The sequence below is a fragment of the Bufo gargarizans genome, chromosome 3 (assembly GCF_014858855.1).
Source record: "Bufo gargarizans isolate SCDJY-AF-19 chromosome 3, ASM1485885v1, whole genome shotgun sequence".
Lineage (NCBI taxonomy): Eukaryota > Metazoa > Chordata > Amphibia > Anura > Bufonidae > Bufo > Bufo gargarizans.
Genome location: NC_058082.1, coordinates 278,927,365 through 278,946,119, shown reverse-complemented (window position 1 = coordinate 278,946,119; position 18,755 = coordinate 278,927,365). Strand labels below are relative to the sequence as shown.

The 18,755-nt window shown below is 38.3% G+C and overlaps 1 protein-coding gene across 1 annotated transcript in view; it reads right to left on the bottom strand.

The window, feature by feature from the left end:
• Positions 1–659: 659 nt before the first annotated feature.
• Positions 660–18,755, bottom strand: part of DOC2B (double C2 domain beta) — an 895,105-nt gene continuing 877,009 nt past the window's right edge. The window contains exons 7-9 of the mRNA XM_044285947.1: positions 14,544–14,625; positions 7,880–7,976; positions 660–1,045 (exon numbers count right to left, since the gene is read on the bottom strand). Of these exons, the coding sequence (XP_044141882.1) occupies positions 909–1,045; positions 7,880–7,976; positions 14,544–14,625 (316 nt within the window). The 3' untranslated portion in view covers positions 660–908. The remainder of the gene's footprint in view (positions 1,046–7,879; positions 7,977–14,543; positions 14,626–18,755) is intronic.

The following is an 18,755-nucleotide window of genomic DNA, read 5'->3' as shown; positions in this document are numbered from 1 at the left end:
TACATATAGATAGGTAACCCATTATTGTTTACTACTGCTGAGAGGAAAAAATATTATCTGTTAGTAAAATAGTATATTGGTAGAATTAGGACAACATGTCAGCTCTATTTTTCTCTGGAAAGTCCTAGCTAAAGATGCCCACATAAAAGCATTGCACTTATCATTGTAATGTGTGATGCTCTGATGGAGTCACATTCCCTTTTTTCTCTGACCGCAGTGAATGGCCTGACTGAATAAATCATGCGAGACTGTCTGGTGTGCCAAAAGTTCAAACAAAGGAGGAGGTTAAAAAAACTGATTAGGAAGGAGAATACATGGAGTGACTTAAAAAGATATCCAGAAAACCATCCACCTGTATTTGTTAAAAAAGTACATTAAATATTCATACATAGGCTATTAATATGTGAGGGAAATGATGGCAGTGTCCCTTTAAATGTAATAGTGCAAACCAGGATATTTTTTTTTTTTTGCTTTTTCTACAAATTAATCTTTTTTACTTTCCATCCCATTGCCATAGCAGAAAAATAGTTTCTGTCACAAGCTGCCAGTAACATTTGACTGCTCAGGCGATCAAACCCATAGAATAGAAAAATGGAAATTGTAAGAGAAATATGCAGCCTCCCAGTAGAAATAAATTGCCTAATCTCCAGGTTCGGAGTTCCTACACAGTATTTCCCACAGCAGATAAGGGAGCTGATGGTGTTTTTTGGGTGAGGAGCACTGAGCGCTTTTACCCTGATTGGCACTATTGCAGCTTAATATACTAATTAAAAGCATTACAGGCAAGGTAATCCTAGTCATCTTTCCACTTTTGCATGGTCATGGTAAACTGTGACAAGGGCAAAGGCATAGCTTGTGTCTTGTTCCTTTACAGCTGTGCTACCACAACGCAGAGGGGCACACTCAGGTCAGTCACTGAGGACAGCTCCAGGTAGCTCATTTGTTAACGTGTGCCAGCGCTCAATTTTCTTGTCTTTGTTTTTCAGGCAGTCAAACCAATGTTTAAGACGTTCTCCTTTTGCGTTGATTCCCAAAACAACTCCTCCTATCGAAGAAAAAACATCATGACAGGTTAAATTTCTGGAAAGTGTGGGGTTATAAATGGAGATTAATGAATTAAAGGACATCCATCAGCAGATTTGTACCTATGAAATTCGCTGACCTTTTGCATGTTTGCTTGGCAGCTGAAGGCATCTGTGTTGGTCCTATGTTCATATGTGCCCGCATTACTGAGAAGAATGATGTTTTAATATATGCAAATGAGCCTTTAGGAGCAATGGAGGTGTTGCCGTTACACCTAGAGGTTTTGCTCTCTCTGCAACTGTCACTCCCTCTACACTTTAAGTGACAGGGCCAGGTGTGATAATGTTTTCAATGGATAAGAGAAAATAGCAGGCAACACCACCTTCTGGAAGAGTGTGAAACACTCAAATGAAAATTCAACACTTTGATAGTGCAAGATATCACACAATATAAAACCATATATAAAATCACTTAGTGTATAAAAATACAATATATGCAAATAAATGAAATAAAGTGAAGTACATAAACAGGTCAGGTGGTTAGGTCAGCTGATGTACACGCCCAATCACGTGGTACACAGGTCCTTATACCATAGTAACATTTTGGTATTACGAATGTCCAGGTCCTATGTTGCAATATACTGCCGTAGGTATCTGTATTAACCAATAATTCTTTCTCCGCAGAAATCCTTCTGTACTTTGGGTCCGGACCAGTACTGGATGTGGAAATTGTGTAGTCCGCTAGACGTGTTTCGAGGCTGCCTGCCTCTTCCTCAGTAGCTACCGGACTGCACACCTCCAAACATTTTATATAGTTCATGATTAAAATGATTGATAAAACCTGAGATCTAATTAAAAATTTAGGTAAGACATGGAGTGGATTGCAAAATGGAAGCTTACTTATAGGTCAAAGGCAAATGTCAAATATCGTCATATGCACAACCGCACCACAGAAAAATTATAGTACATATATGCGTTTTCTGTGCGCTTTCTCAAGTCTTTTTATTTAACCCATGATGGGTTCAATAGCGATGATAAATCAAATATCAGTATATCTCATCTATAATAAAAAAAACACCATAGAAAAAACCACAGAAAACCCAAATACATATGCATTTCCTCTGCGTTATATATATATTCATATAGTTATGCATATAATTTTTCAACAGGGAGTATTCACATAATAGTTTAGCAGAAGATATTCATATGATTTTTCGTATGGTTTTTCGCTTGTTTTTCGCATATTTTTTCGCATGTTTTTTCGCATATTTTTCGCATATTTATTCACATATTCAGCAAGGAACATACTTATTGCTGAGTGTAGGTATAGTGGTGCCTGGGAGTAAGGGGAGATCAGGGTGCTGGGACAAAACAGCCAAACTCTGATGTCTTATCGCTCCCAGGCAACCTATAGAAAACCAAATACTTCTAGTTCTGCATTCAGACCTTTCGGAACTAAAGAGCCAAATTCAAAGATCCTTCTTGATTCTACACGTGACATATGCATGATGTGGTTCCCTCCCCTCCAGTTGGGCTGTATTCTTTCTAGGGCCACATATCTTAGTGTGCTAGGATCCTGATTATGGTGGGTTTTGAAATGTCTGGAAACTGTGTGTTTTTCATATCCCTTGCGTATGTTGGCAATGTGTTCCGAAACTCTCTTTTTTAGTGTCCTTTTTGTTCTCCCTATATATTGTTTGTCACACGTGCATTGAAGCAAGTAAATGACGTCCGTAGTACTACATGTTAAAAATTATTTGATTGTCCATTTATAATTATTACTTGTCGATACCACTAATTCTGTTTTTTTATGGTTCTTAGTTATTTTACAATTGGAGCAACTCCCACATCGAAAAAACCCTTGTAAGCCTGCCCATTTAGCCATGGTATCAAATTTAGTGAAATTTCTGTTTTTGATGGTTAGGGGCAATTTTTAGTGCCAAAGAGGGAACTTTTGTGTAAGTAATATCGGGCATAACTGGTAAAAGATGCCCAATGACTTTGTCCTCACGTAGAAGGTGCCAATGTGTTAATCATTTTCTCAATTTTCTTGTATTGGGAGTTAAAATGAGTCTTATCTTATCTTCTTCTACATTTGTCTTTTGCTCTATATTAGGTTTGTCTTTGAAAAAAGCGGTTTTATCCATCGCTTTTACCTTATTAAAGGAATTTTGCAGAAGGGATGGTGGATACTGTTTAACGTCGAAAAATTTTCTCATTTGTTCCACCTCTTCTTCAAAGTCTTTTTCAAAGGTACAATTCCGTTTGAGGCGCCTAAATTGGTTTATTGGTATGTTAGCCAACCAACGGGGAAGGTGACAACTCGTATGTAAGATGTAACTGTTACGTGTCACTGGTTTACAGTATGTACTGCAGACAAATTTTTGTCCTTCTACAGAAATGCATAAGTCCAAAAATTCGACTTGTTTTTGACTAATATTTGCAGTAAAGACTAGATTTTGGTCATTCCAATTCAGCTCCATAATAAATTTATTCAGGTAGGCTTCTCCCCCATACCAAATGAAGAGAATGTCATCAATATATCTCCGCCAGAGGACCAGGTTGGCCCCCAGCCGCGGACCAATCACCCCGTGCTCAAATTGTGCCACAAAGAGATTGGCGTAGCTGGGGGCGAACCTGGTCCCCATGGCGGTACCCCTGGTTTGGAGGTTCGCCCCCAGCTACGCCAATCTCTTTGTGGCACAATTTGAGCACGGGGTGATTGGTCTGCGGCTGGTGGCCAACCTGGTCCTCTGGCGGAGATATATTGATGACATTCTCTTCATTTGGAATGGGGGAGAAGACGACCTGAATAAATTTATTATGGAGCTGAATCGGAATGACCAAAATCTAGTCTTTACTGCAAATATTAGTAAAAAACAAGTCGAATTTTTGGACTTATGTATTTCTGTAGAAGGACAAAAATTAGTCTGCAGTACATACTGTAAACCAGTGACACGTAACAGTTACATCTTACATACGAGTTGTCACCTTCCCCGTTGGTTGGCTAACATACCAATAAGCCAATTTAGGCGCCTTAAACGGAATTGTACCTTTGAAAAAGACTTTGAAGAAGAGGCGGAACAAATGAGAAAAAATTTTGACGTTAAACAGTATCCACCATCCCTTCTGCAAAATTCCTTTAATAAGGTAAAAGCGATGGATGGAACCACTTTTTTTAAAGACAAACCTAATATAGAGCAAAAGACAAATGTAGAAGAAGATAAGATAAGACTCATTGTTCCCTTTAACTCCCAATACAAGAAAATTGAGAAAATGATTAAAACACATTGGCACCTTCTACGTGAGGACAAAGTCATTGGGCATCTTTTACCAGTTATGCCCGATATTACTTACACAAAAGTTCCCTCTTTGGCACTAAAAATTGCCCCAACCATCAAAAACAGAAATTTCACTAAATTTGATACCATGGCTAAATGGGCAGGCTTACAAGGGTTTTTTCGATGTGGGAGTTGCTCCAATTGTAAAATAACTAAGAACCATAAAAAAAACTGAATTAGTGATATCGACAAGTAATAATTATAAATGGACAATCAAAGAATTTTTAACATGTAGTACTACAGACGTCATTTACTTGCTTCAATGCACGTGTGACAAACAATATATAGGGAGAACAAAAAGGACACTAAAAAAGAGAGTTTTGGAACACATTGCCAACATACGCAAGGGATATGAAAAACACACAGTTTCCAGACATTTCAAAACCCACCATAATCAGGATCCTAGCACACTACGATATGTGGCCCTAGAAAGAATACAGCCCAACTGGAGGGGAGGGAACCACATCATGCATATGTCACGTGTAGAATCAAGAAGGATCTTTGAATTTGGCTCTTTAGTTCCTGAAAGGTCTGAATGCAGAACTAGAAGTATTTGGTTTTCTATAGGTTGCCTGGGAGCGATGGGACATCAGAGTTTGGCTGTTTTGTCCCAGCACCCTGATCTCCCCTTACTCCCAGGCACCACTATACCTACACTCAGCAAAAAGTATGTTCCTTGCTAAATATGCGAAAAAACATGCGAAAAAATATGCGAAAAACCATACGAAAAAACATATGAATATCTTCTGCTAAACTATTATGTGAATACTCCCTGTTGAAAAATTATATGAATAACTCTATGAATATATATATAACGCAGAGGAAATGCATATGTATTTGGGTTTTCTGTGGTTTTTTCTATGGTGGGTTTTTTATTATAGATGAGATATACTGATATTTGATTTATCATCGCTATTGAACCCATCATGGGTTGAATCAAAAGACTTGAGAAAGCGCATAGAAAACGCATATATGTACTATAATTTTTCTGTGGTGCGGTTGTGCATATGACGATATTAGACATTTGCCTTTGACCTATAAGTAAGCTTCCATTTTGCAATCCACTCCATGTCTTACCTAAATTTTTAATTAGATCTCAGGTTTTATCAATCATTTTAATCATGAACTATATAAAATGTTTGGAGGTGTGCAGTCCGGTAGCTACTGAGGAAGAGGCAGGCAGCCTCGAAACGCGTCTAGCGGACTACACAATTTCCACATCCAGTACTGGTCCGGACCCAAAGTACAGAAGGATTTCTGCGGAGAAAGAATTATTGGTTAATACAGATACCTACGGCAGTATATTGCAACATAGGACCTGGACATTCGTAATACCAAATTGTTACTATGATATAAGGACCTGTGTACCACGTGATTGGGCGTGTACATCAGCTGACCTAACCACCTGACCTGTTTATCAGGATCACCTGACTTGAAACACGCCCTTCAAGCAAGGAAGTTGTGCGCTCCAAACCACACTCATCTAGCGTCCCGCGTCTTGGTGACCACACTGTTCACCGCTCCATGCAAGTATAACATCCAGCGAATTTGCTGATATACCAACGCAGTCAACATCACGGAGTGGTAAGAGTCTCATAGAGACAGTTTGATTCAGTTTGGCAGCCATTTATGCAGACGCTAATGGGCAACTTATGAAAGAAGTGGAGTGGTTTTCTATGTTCTATTATCTATCACAGCTGAATATTGCTATACAACTACTGCAACATAACTCAGGAAACTGTATATATCAGAATCTGCACTAATTGAGAGTGCCACCATTGAATACCTCCAACTTAGTTTTTTTTGTGTGACATTTTAAGTTTATGTACTTCACTTTATTTCATTTATTTGCATATATTGTATTTTTATACACTAAGTGATTTTATATATGGTTTTATATTGTGTGATATCTTGCACTAATAAAGTGTTGAATTTTCATTTGAGTGTTTCACACTCTTCCAGAAGGTGGTGTTGCCTGCTATTTTCTCTTATCCATTATTTACTTCCAACTGGGTGGGTGACCCAGTTAGCAGTGAACCCACCGCTATCCGTCCAGTGTTGAGCCTCCCTACCTTGACAGTTTTTCAGTGATAATGTTTTCACAGCCTATTCCTGGTAAATCCAAGTGCAGAAGGTCCAGCAGTTGCACACAAAGCAAATCCTCAAGGTGTAATGGCAACGCCCCCTGTTGCTCCTAGAGGCTCATTTGCATATATTAAGACTTATGAACATGGGACTAACACAGATGCCTTCAGCTGCCAAGTGCACATGTAACAGGTCAGAAAGTTTTATAGGTACAAATTTGCTGAAGGATGCCCTTTAATTCTAAACAAATCGAATTTGACCTGAATTTTGTAAAAATTTGAGGTGGAATCAAATTTGTATATTTGGTCATTCGATTTTAGTGAAATTTAAAGAGAGAGAAGGAATTAATAAAAAAGAATAACAATTTAAAAAGTGAGAAACAAGAGTGAAAAAAGTTGCAGGAGACCTCAGAGTATCATACACAAATTTTCCGTCCTGTTTGAACACTTTCAATTCTGCAGGAATTGATTCAGACTCAAATCAGTCGACTGAATCTAAACCCAATCGAATTTTAAGTGATTTGATCATCTCTAGTTATAAATGATTCTTCATGAAATAATTATTTATTAGATAAACATATACTACATGTAAGAGCGATGGCATCCAGGTGGCAGAGTGTCGGCATAATAGTGGGCACAGTTTTCTACAGCCTGCTGTATTTTTTGTACACAATTAGCTTTATTGCTAGTAATATAAGAATTCTGGAGCATCTTTTCCTAAAAGTCTGTCAATCTTCTGTTATTCTTCCTAGAAATGTATGAACATATTGAGAACTGGGTGTTGCCAGTTGGGGTTTGTCTCTACACACTCTGAACTGTCCAATCAGAACCCACAATGTCAACTCTATAGGGACACATACCTTTGTTAAGGGAAATAGTAGTAACAGACTGTTGTCAATTTATTCATACATTTCATGGGAGAATATTTACTAAAATGGATATCAGTAGAGCTGACCGGTCCTCTAAAAAAAATAATAACTAGACATTTATTTCAGCCATGTTTAATGGCAATGAGACTTCAAATTACGGTGAGGTGAATACGTTTTAATTATCTCTTCCAGCACAATTATTTTACTGCCCTGCATGATCAAGAAGGAATTATCTCTAATTAAGTGGAAAACAGTGGAATTTTTTACTTAGAAAGGTCGGACTTGATAGACATGTTCCCCCCCCCCCCCCCTCAATATATGGGACTATACTGGTATTTTATCTGCCTTCTGGTGTTCAGCCTCTCAGTCAGTGCTATCTTGAGTGCTAATCGGCTTGGAGCCTGTAATGCTAACACCCTATTCTATGTCATTAACTTTTTAAATATATCATATAATAAGCACTAATAAACAGTCAAAAATGATACTGGGCCCTTCAGGATAATGTGAAGCCCCTTTTGTTGGCTCCTTCCTCAAGAATTTCACTAGTGCATTTTCCCACTTACCTATAAAGTCATTCGATTTCCCAATATCATAATCCCAAACTGTTACTTCTAAAGTTTTTTTTGCAAGATCGCTGTGTTTTATTTCATAGCAAAATTCCTGCAGAAAGTAAGAAAGAAATGTTTATTTATATATAAGGAAGTAGTAAAGTTAGGACATTTCATTTTTTAATTACGTTTTTTTGCAAGTTAAAGCCTCATGCACACGACCGTTGTTTTGGTCCGCATGCGAGCCACAGTTTTTGCGGCTTGGATGCGGACCCATTCACTTCAATAGGGCCGCAATAGATGCGGACAGCACTCCGTGTGTTCTCCACATCCGTTGCTCCTTTCCATGGTCCGCATAAAAAATATAACCTGTCCTATTCTTGTCCGCAAAACGGACAAGAATAGGCAGTTATATCAATGGCTGTCCCTGCCGTTCCACAAATTGCGGAACACACACGGATGCCATCTGTGTTTTGCGGATCCGCAATTTGCGGACCGCAAAACACACAACGGTCATGTACATGTAGCCTTAGGTAATTGTAATGAACATTTATGGCTTGTACACACAGTGCAGTTTGGATTTTATTTAACATTACATGCTTTTTATTTATTGGATTTTTTTAAACTATGAGAGTACAGCCAGTTTTTTGGATGAGGTTTTGAGTCAGATGTGCCTGCAGGATTTTTTTGGAAGTGGATTCGAAAGAAATATAGAGGAAGCATTTATACTTATCATTCCTGATAGATCCACTTCTGACTTTGGTTGAAAATCCTGCAGGCAGATCTACCTTATCTGCAAACTATGTGTGGCCGTACCGTGACTGTATCCAAAAAAGAGAAGTATTAGGCCCCTTTCACACGGGCGAGTTTTCTGCGCGGGTGCAATGCGTGAAGTGAACGCATTGCACCCACACTGAATCCGGACCCATTCAGTTCTATGGGGCTGTGCACATGAGCGGTGATTTTGACGCATCACTTGTGCATTGTGTGAAAATCGCAGCAAGCTCTATTTTGTGCGTTTTAGGCCCCATAGAAGTGAATGGGGCTGCGTGAAAATCGCAAGCCTCTGCAAGCAAGTGCGGATGCCCAGCGATTTTCACGCACGGTTGCTAGGAGACGATCGGGATGGAGACCCGATCATTATTATTTTCCCTTATAACGTAGTTATAAGGGAAAATAATAGCATTCTAAATACAGAATGCATAGTACAATAGGGCTGGAGGGGTTAAAAAAAATCTAAAATTATTTAACTCACCTTAATCCACTTGTTCGCGCAGCCGGCATCTCTTCTGTCTTCATCTGTGAGGAAAAGGACCTTTGATGGCGTCACTGCGATCATCACATGGTCCGTCACATTAACCATCACCATGGTAAAAGATCATGTGATGGACCATGTGATGAGCGCATTGACGTCATCAAAGGACCTATTCCTCAAAGAAGAAGACAGAAGAGATGCCGGCTGCGCGAACAAGTGGATTAAGGTGAGTTACATTTTTATTTTTATTTTTTAACCCCTCCAGCCCTATTGTACTATGCATTCTGTATTCAGAATGCTATTATTTTCCCTTATAACCATGTTATAAGGGGAAATAATACAATCTACACAACCTTGAACCCAAAGCTGAACTTCTGTGAAGGTACCACATTATCATGCGCATGCAAAACGCATTGCACCCGCGCGATAAATACTGAACAACGGAACGCAATTGCAGTCAAAACTGACTGCAATTGGGTACCTACTCGCGCGGGTTTGCCGCAACGCATCCGGACCTTATCCGGACACTCTCATGTGAAAGAGGCCTTAGGCAGATTAGCTCCTGATGCATTCAGGGTGCATTCAGTGAAAATCGCACCATTTTGCAAGCAAGTTTAGGGCTGTTTCACACGAGCGGATGCCGTGCGTAACATCCGCTCCGTGAATGACAGCCAAGACCCGATGCGGACAGAAGAAGCACGGAGCAGTAACATGATTGATAACGCTCCGTGCCTCTCTGTAACCTCTTTACTACGAAATCACAGTGAGATAAAGTTGTCACTGTGATTTCGTAGTAAAGAGGTCACAGAGGCACAGAGTATTATCAATCAGGTTAATGCTCCGTGCCTCTGCAGTCTGCATCGGGTCTTGGCTCTCATTCACGCAGCGGATGTCACGCACGGCATCCGCTCGTGTGAAACAGCCCTAAGTCAGTTTTGTCTGCGATTGCGTTCAGTTTTTTCCCCGCGGGTGCAATGCGTTTTGATGCGTTTTTCACGAGCGTGATAAAAAACGGAAGATTTACAAACAACATCTCTTAGCAACCTATCAGTGAAAAACGCATTGCATCTGCACTTACTTCCGGATGCAATGCGTTTTTCACTGAAGCCCTATTCACTTTTATGGGGCCAGGGCTGCGTGAAAAACACAGAATATAGAACATGCTGCGTTTTTCACACAAAGCAGAACTGATGCATGAAGAAAAACGCTCATGTACACAGACCCATTGAAATGACTGGGTCAGGACTCGGGTGCTATGCATTCACGTTAAGCATTGCACCCACGCGGAAAAGTCGCTCGTGTGAAAGGGGCCCTAGGGCAGCTTGTATGTGTTCCTACCCCTAGGGTATGTTTACATGTGGAATATTTGTTGCACAAATGTCTGTGGATGCTCCAATCATCCATTTTTGTTTAGATTCCAATGAGGCGCATGGACTGCCAGAGGATGCACTTAATTTAAAATGATATGTGTACGTCATCATAACTGAAATGCATCCTCCAGCAGCACAGGGCACCTAGCTCATTCCAGTCCTGATAGATCAGGGCCACAGTTTCTCAGTTATACTTCTATATTAGTCTATATTCACACAACCGGATGTGTTATGTGGTCCGCAAATTGTGGATGTACAAAAAAAAATGGATGACGTCCGTGTGGCATCCGTTTTTGGGGGGGATCCATTGTAAGGGTCCATTCAGACGTCCGTAATGGTCCGGATCTGTTCCGCAATTATGCGGAAACTGTGCGGACCCATTCATTTTCAATGGGTCTGGAAAAGATGCGCACAGCACACGGTGTGCTGTCCACGCCCACAGTTCCGTTCCGCGGCCCTGAACTTCCGGTCGCGGCTCCACAAAAAAATATAGCATGTCCATTCTTGTCCACAGCTGCGGACAAGAATAGGAATTCTCTATATAGTGCTGGCGATGTGCGGTGTCCGTGTTTTGTGGACAAGAATAGGACATGTTCTATTTTTTTTGCTGGGCTATGGAACAGACATATGGATGTGCATAGCACACGGTGTGCTGTCCGCATTTTTTGCGGACCCATTGAAATTAATGGGTCTACATCCTATTCGAAAAAAGAAACAGAACGGACACGGAAACAAAATACGTTCGTGTGAATGTAGCCTTAAGTCTACATTCACACTGTTGTGCATTTTCATAAGTGTACAATGTATCTGATGATACTATATTCAATATGAATGATCATTAGCTTTAACAGCATGTGATCCGCATGAACCTGAAAAAAACCAAGATGGGTTCATGGCAAGTTCAATGCGTTAAAAGTGAATATATAGAGAACATTATACTTTTAATTATTGTTCAGAGACATGGATTTATCTATAGGGAATATACTGGTTTCTCTAAACATGTCTGTCTGAGGAACAATGGGTGTTTCATGGCTGAGTCATTATCTGATAAGAGATATCCATAAAACACATCTGGTGTGGAATAGATATCTATTCATATATTCAGATATATATATATATATATGTTCCTGTGCGCATTTATTTAGCGTTTGAACTTATTAATGATTCATAGATAATATGCAATATTGATATATTATAACCAAATATTGTTAATGTATATTTTATACCGTGTGTATCTCACTAAGTGGATATATAATCTTAGGAGATGTAGAAGAGCATTTAAGTTGAATTTCCTAAATAAGATCCATTCAGAGGAGCTGATGTTATTTCAAACATCATTACTCAATAGCTGAGACAGTTAGGGTACACAAACCAGGGGACAAGTTAAAAGATTGTTTTCTTATCTGACCATAAATAAGATGGTATGTTAACTGTCAAGCTGGATCCGTGATGTCTGGGAAAGTGATTCTAAAGTGTCAAGAATCCCTCCTAATTGATTTAAGGTGGAAAGGGTTAAAGTTTAAGTTGTATAATGAAGCCATTTATATATGTTAATTCTTAAACAGTCTGAAATTATTATATGGTACAACAGTGCCATCTGGAGGTAGATGGATAATAGTATGTCATTTTCACCAGTATCTGAAGGGTTAAAATGACATAATTGTTATATGCATACAAATACACCCACCTTGTCTGATTGGAAATCCCTAATCTAGAAGGGGATGAGTTCTTAGATAACATGGGGTATAAAGTATGCATGTAAGAGGTTAGAAGGGACCAACAGCTACAAAAATAAAAATAAAAAAATACAGCACAAGGAAAATTGTCCATAAGAAGGATTTACCTCAAAGAAACTTGGATGAATTTTTGTCTACTGGAAAAGTTTTTGAGAACTGATCACACCCGAAACTCTGTTCATCCTTAACCCGGTAACGTATATTGTGCTTACTGATCGTGGTATTAATAAGATATTCCTCTCGGCATATAGTCAAGAGTTCCCATACTGTGGGAACATATAGTGTTAAACACCTCCCTAATGCTAATTGTCCTCTTAGCAAAGATGCATATTGCTAATTGGAGATTAGACATTATCTAAGTAGAGGAAAAAACCCTGGGAAATTATATTTCCATGATTGCTGAGTGGGATATAATATCATATATATTTTTGATTGGTCATAAGGAGACAGTGGATCAGTTATTCCTGTATTAATCCGTGTTTATCTTCATTTTTTTTTATATATATATATTTCATTGGCTTTTTGATAGTTTTGTGCTGGTGAGAAAGTAATACTGGGTTACACCACCATCTAGTGGTGGTTTGTTGGTAGTGCATCAATTTGTCTATCCATTTATCTTATGTCTCTTTTGTTTTGGATTTTACTCATTTATAAATAAATTATTACATATATTTTTACATAAATATCTGTCCCTTTTTTACTGATTGTACAAAACGAATTAAGATTCCTTATCAAAGAACTTAGAGGTGATATGTCAGCCTAGAGTATACTATCATTTAATATTTTATTTTTCTAGGATCCTCTCTTTTTTATGAAGATTAAGTTTATATAGAAGATAATTCGACAACACAACAGTGAAAAATGGATATGTGATGGTTGTTTTCTTAATAACCTTAACATAACCATTGTAAGAGCAATGGTAGTCTATGGGGTTATTAACAAAGCATTTTTTTTACAAGCCTATGAATAATGGCCGTAAAAAAACAGGACCAACGCTGTCCATACAATTGAAGGGAACCGTTTTTAACATCCGTTTCTCAGAAAGGCAAAAAGTGAAAAAAGGCAGTTAAAAATGGTCTACAAAAGCAGTATTGGACTGACCAGAGGATCCATCATCGGGCCCAGGCTTTGACACACTAATGTATTTTTAAGGGCTCATGAACATAGCCGTAGTTTCAGTCCGCATCTGATCTGCGTTTTTTGCTTATCATTTGTGGACCAATTCATCTCAATGGAGCCGCAAAAGATGCGGACAGCACACCTTGTGCTGTCTGCATCTGTATATCTGTAGACCTTCTGAGGCAATATTCGGAGGCAATATTTGTATATGATTGAATTCTACTCATTTGTGGCTAAAAAATCATATTTTCAATTGGTCTTTATTAAAATTATTAAGCTGTCACAAAGGGTTAATTGTTTTTCTAACTGTATGACTGGTACTTTCACTTTGTGCCAGTCATCTAATAAAATTTATCTCTAAATTACTAAAAGGTCATAAACACTTATTTAAGCTACATTCTTATGAGTAAGAGAAGAACTGAGCTATAATGAGTGTTTATAATGTCAGAGAGCAGAGATAAGGAGCACGTCAGCTCCCCAACTGATCGAAAAAAAGGGAAAATCCAGAGGCTGCTACTAGAGCATCTCAGCTCTGTACAGAAAAAAAATGGCTCCATATTTTCAATAAAGTCCAATTGAAAAAATTATTTTTAGCCCAAAATGAGTACAATGCAATAATAAAATAATGTGCCCACAAAGGTGTACATAGCCTTTAAAAAAAAAAGGTGGCTTGCACTGGAATTTGTGTTTTGTTGATCTGCAATTTGCGACCACAAAACACTTACGGCTGCCTGTGTGAGCTCTAAGGCAACAAGGCCCCTGAGGACCAACAGAAATCTATTTAACTTGGAGTTGGCTCTACCACTAGTGCCTAAGACTAGTATTTCTTATGCAATTAAATTAAACGTGAATAAGAATATGTACTGTATAGATTGATTGTGGGCCCTCTAAACATTTGGTTTAGTGGGCCAAGGAACCCTAGTCTGTCACTGCATAAAAGCCTGCATCGAAACAGTCTTGTCCCAATAGTTTTTTTTATTTTAAGTCAGGAATGAGTGAAATACTCAACAGGAGTTACTGCAAGCTGTATATTTTAATTTTCACACACATGCCTTGTGTTTTTTGTTTGACGTGAATGGACTTTTAGACCTTCATAGACATTCATCCACATTATGCAGAGGGACGAGGTTTTCTCTTTCATTATCGTAAACACTGGAAATGTAAGGGTTGTTTTGGAATGCTACACAGAGTATAGTTACCTCATTAAACTCTGGATTTAAAGTCTTCTTTTTCACTGCAGTTTTATGTTTTGATTTCTTGTCTTCATCAGGTTTTAAGTATCTGAAACACAGTTAACAGAGGCTAATTATCTACTGTCTACTGGACAATGAGGTCAAACATTTCAAGTTTTAACAGAAGAACAACAGTTACTTGGCCTTAGCTAAAAGGTAGATGTTTTACACTAGATTCACATTCAGAGTTTGCTCAGTGATTTCCATCATTTATTGTGAGCCAAAACCAGGAGCGGATCACAAACACAGTACAAGTGCAAATCTTTTCATCATACCCTATCCCTGTGTAGATACAAAAATAGGTTACATAAGAAGTGCGTAAAGCAACAGCGTAACAAAAAAGCCCCTCACAAGAGCTTAACTCAGAAACAATTAGAAAAACCTATACACGGACACAGACTTGCTAAGCTATAAAAATATTATTTTATTAAATACATGAATTAAAACATACAAAGGAGATGACAGACAAACGCAAAAGTGTGGTACAATCCTGGGAGAATTTACAGAGTACAAGAGTATAATGAAGCAAGTGACCTAAACACAAGAGCCTATAGACAAAAAAACTGCTATATAAGATATATATATATATATATATATATATATATATATTTTTTTTTTATATATAAATGTCCACACTCTATGAGAGTGCAAATAATGCCATCAAATATAAAGTGCATGTGCAAACTGCGGTGTAAGCAGAAAAACAATGGCAACTCTCAGGTATGAATCTTCGATTGGATATATATCTATTTAATCAGATGCAGCAAATGCCATAATAAAGTGCATGTGCAAGCCACATAAAGTTGGCAAAGAAATATGGTAAAAGTTTGTTCAAGAGGCTCAAACCGCAATAAAATACATAAAGTGAGCGGAAAAAGAGGTCACATATCGTATCTTAAAAGTAACAAGTCCACAGGAAAACCACACACCCCGACGCGCGTTTCGATTGAAACCTTCCTCTGGGGATGGCATTATTTGCACTCTCATGGATTGTGGACATTTATATATAAAAATATATATATCTTATATAGCATTTTTTTTTGTCTATAGGCTCTTGTGTTTAGGTCACTTGCTTCATTATACTCTTGTACTCTGTAATTTCTCCCAGGATTGTACTACACTTTTGCATTTGTCTGTCATCTTCTTTGTATGTTTTAATTCATGTATTTAATAAAATAATATTTTTTTAGCTAAGCAAGTCTCAGTGTCCGTGTATAGATTTTCCTATCCCTGTGTAGCCTCCACTCCTTGGCTCACAATCATTGATGGAAATCACTGATCAAACACTAACCAAAATCTGACTGTTTGAAAGCAGTCTTAGGGTACGTGCACATGGGTGCAGGTAAACTGGCAGAAGACCTGAACGAATGTCCATGTTAATTTCTGTTCGTTGCTGCACCAAAATGCAATTTCCTCAGATCCGCATCTAAAACCACAAACATAATTGAAATTCTTAGGATTTCTAAATCTACACAGCAGGTCAATTTCTGCACGGAAAACATCTGCAAAGTGTACATGAGATTTGTCTATTCTCATACGTGCTAGTACTGTACTACACTGCAGTTTTTCTGCACGGTAATCTGCGTGGAAAAAATGCATGTATTCTGACATGTGTGCAGGTACCTTTAGGGTATGTTCACATCTGGTGTATATATAGTATAGATGATCTAGCTTGGATTTTTGTGCAGAAAATCAGCGTACCTGCGAAGTGGAGATTTTACAAAATTTCATCCACGTGCAATGGAGATATTCTGCAACAGAATCCACACATAACATAATCTGTGGTAAGGATTTTAAGGGTGACTCCAAATGTGTTGGAAAATGTTGAAAAGTTGCAGATTTTTGGGTGTGAACTATGGTGCAGATTTTATTGCAGATTTCCTGTATGACAATCTCTCAGTTCAGTTCAATGGGGAATTGATTCTGCAGTGAAAAATGCTGTGGAGAAATTCTCAAGAAAATCTGCACGCTAATCAATTTTGCATTGAATTGAGTAGAGAAATTCTTATACAGAACGCTGCAACATTATTTACACACAAAATCTAGATTTTGTTGTGGAAATTTTTGCAATGTGTAAAAGCAACCTAAGGCCATCTGCACACCTTGCAGGTTTTTATTCTGCGGACCTGCCGCGCGGATTTCAAATTAAATAGCATGTCAATTATGTTTGCAGTTTTAGCTGTGAAATTCCCCCTGGAAAGGTCAGATCTGCAGCAAAACTGCATCAAATCTGCACCAAAAATTGCAATCAGACATCACGGAAACAGGTTCTTGGCAATTACCAAAGACTATTACCTTTCCCAACTGGTTTAGGACCCGACTAGAAGGACGGCCATACTGGACTTAGTATTAACCAATAGATCTGACAGAACAACAGATGTGCAGGTTGGGGGACACCTGGGAAATAGTGATCATAAAGTAATAACCTTCCTTGTCATTCAAAAGAGTGTTTCTTCAGGGAGGAACAAAAATACTAAACTTCAAAAAAGCTAAATTTAGACAACTTAACTAACTAACTAAACTAACTAACTGGGACAAAGTCCTCAAAAATTAAAATACAGCCACAAAATAGGATAGTTTTAAAACCATTCTAAACTCTCTAATTGTGAGAGCTACATACCTTAATGGGAATAAAAGGGTAAGGAACAAAAAAAAAACTATGTGGATACATAAAAATGTAAAGGGAGCAATAAAGGACAAAAGAAAGCATTTAAATCACTAAAACCGGAGGATAGCAAGAAAGCATTTAAAAACTATAAGGAAGAAAAGAATATGTAAAAGACAAATAAAAGCAGCCAAACTAGAGACGGGAAGATTTATTGCCAAAGAGAGTAAAGCTAACCCTAAAATGTTCTTCAGTTATTTAAATGGTAAAAACTATAAATCTGATGGTGTCGGCCTTTACAGAGTGATGACGGGGGAGTTGCAGAGAGCGATGAGGAGAAAGCAAACCTATTAATTTTTGTTTTGTCCACTGTATTAACTGAGGAAAATAAAGTGTCAGATGAAATGCAGTATGTAAAAGTAAGAAGTACAGCGGCGTCTTTAAAAGAGTAAAATAGACTAATCACCGGACACAGATGGCATACATCCCTTTATCCTAAGAGAATTAAGTAATGTCATTGCCAGACCCTTATTTCTGATATTTAAGGACTTTATATTGACAGTGTTCCACAGGATTCTCGCTTAGTAAATGGGGTGCCAACATTCAATCAGGGGTAAAAAACAGAGCTCAGAAACTATGGGCCGGTAAGTTTAATATCAGTCGTGGGTAAACTGTTTAAAAGTTTTCTAAGATATGCTATCTTAGAGTACCTCAATGAAAATAAGCGAATAACACAGTATCAGCATGAGGGATAGGTCATGTCAAACTAATTTAATCAGTTTCTATGAGGAGGTAAGTTCTAGACTTGACCAGGGTGAGTCAATGAATGTCATGTATCTTGACTTCTCCAAAGCATTTGATACTGTACCATATAAAAGGTTAGTATATAAAATGAGAATGCTTGAATTGGGAGAAAATGTGTGTATATGGATAAGTAACTGGCTCAGTGATAGAAAACAGAGGGTGGTTATTAACGGTACACACTCAGATTAGGTCACTGTTACTAGTGGGGTACCACAGGGGTCAGTATTGGGCCCTATTCTCTTCAATATATTTATTAAGGATCTTGTAGAAAGCTTGCACTGTCCACTAGACAGCAAACAACTGTAGGATCCAGTGTCAGGCAGCTGCTGCCAAGGCCAATAAGACAATGGGTAGCATCAAAAGGGGCATAGATGACCATGATGAGAATATAGTCCTGCCACTATACAAATCACTAGTCATATAGCACATGGAGTACTGTGTACAGTTCTGGGCTCCTGTGAACACGACAGATATAGCAGAGCTGGAGAGGGTCCAGAGGAGGGCAACTAAAGTAATAACTGGAATGGGTGGACTAAAGTATACAGAAAAATTATCAAAATTAGGGTTGTTTAGTTTAGAAAAAAGACGACTGAGGGGAGATCTAATAACTATGTATAAATATATCAGGGGTCAGTACAGAGATCTTTCCCATCATCTATTTACCCCCAGGACTGTGACTGTGACGAGGGGACATCCTCTGCGTCTGGAGGAAAGAAGGTTTGTACACATACATAGAAGAAGATTCTTTACTGTAAGAGCAGTGAGACTAT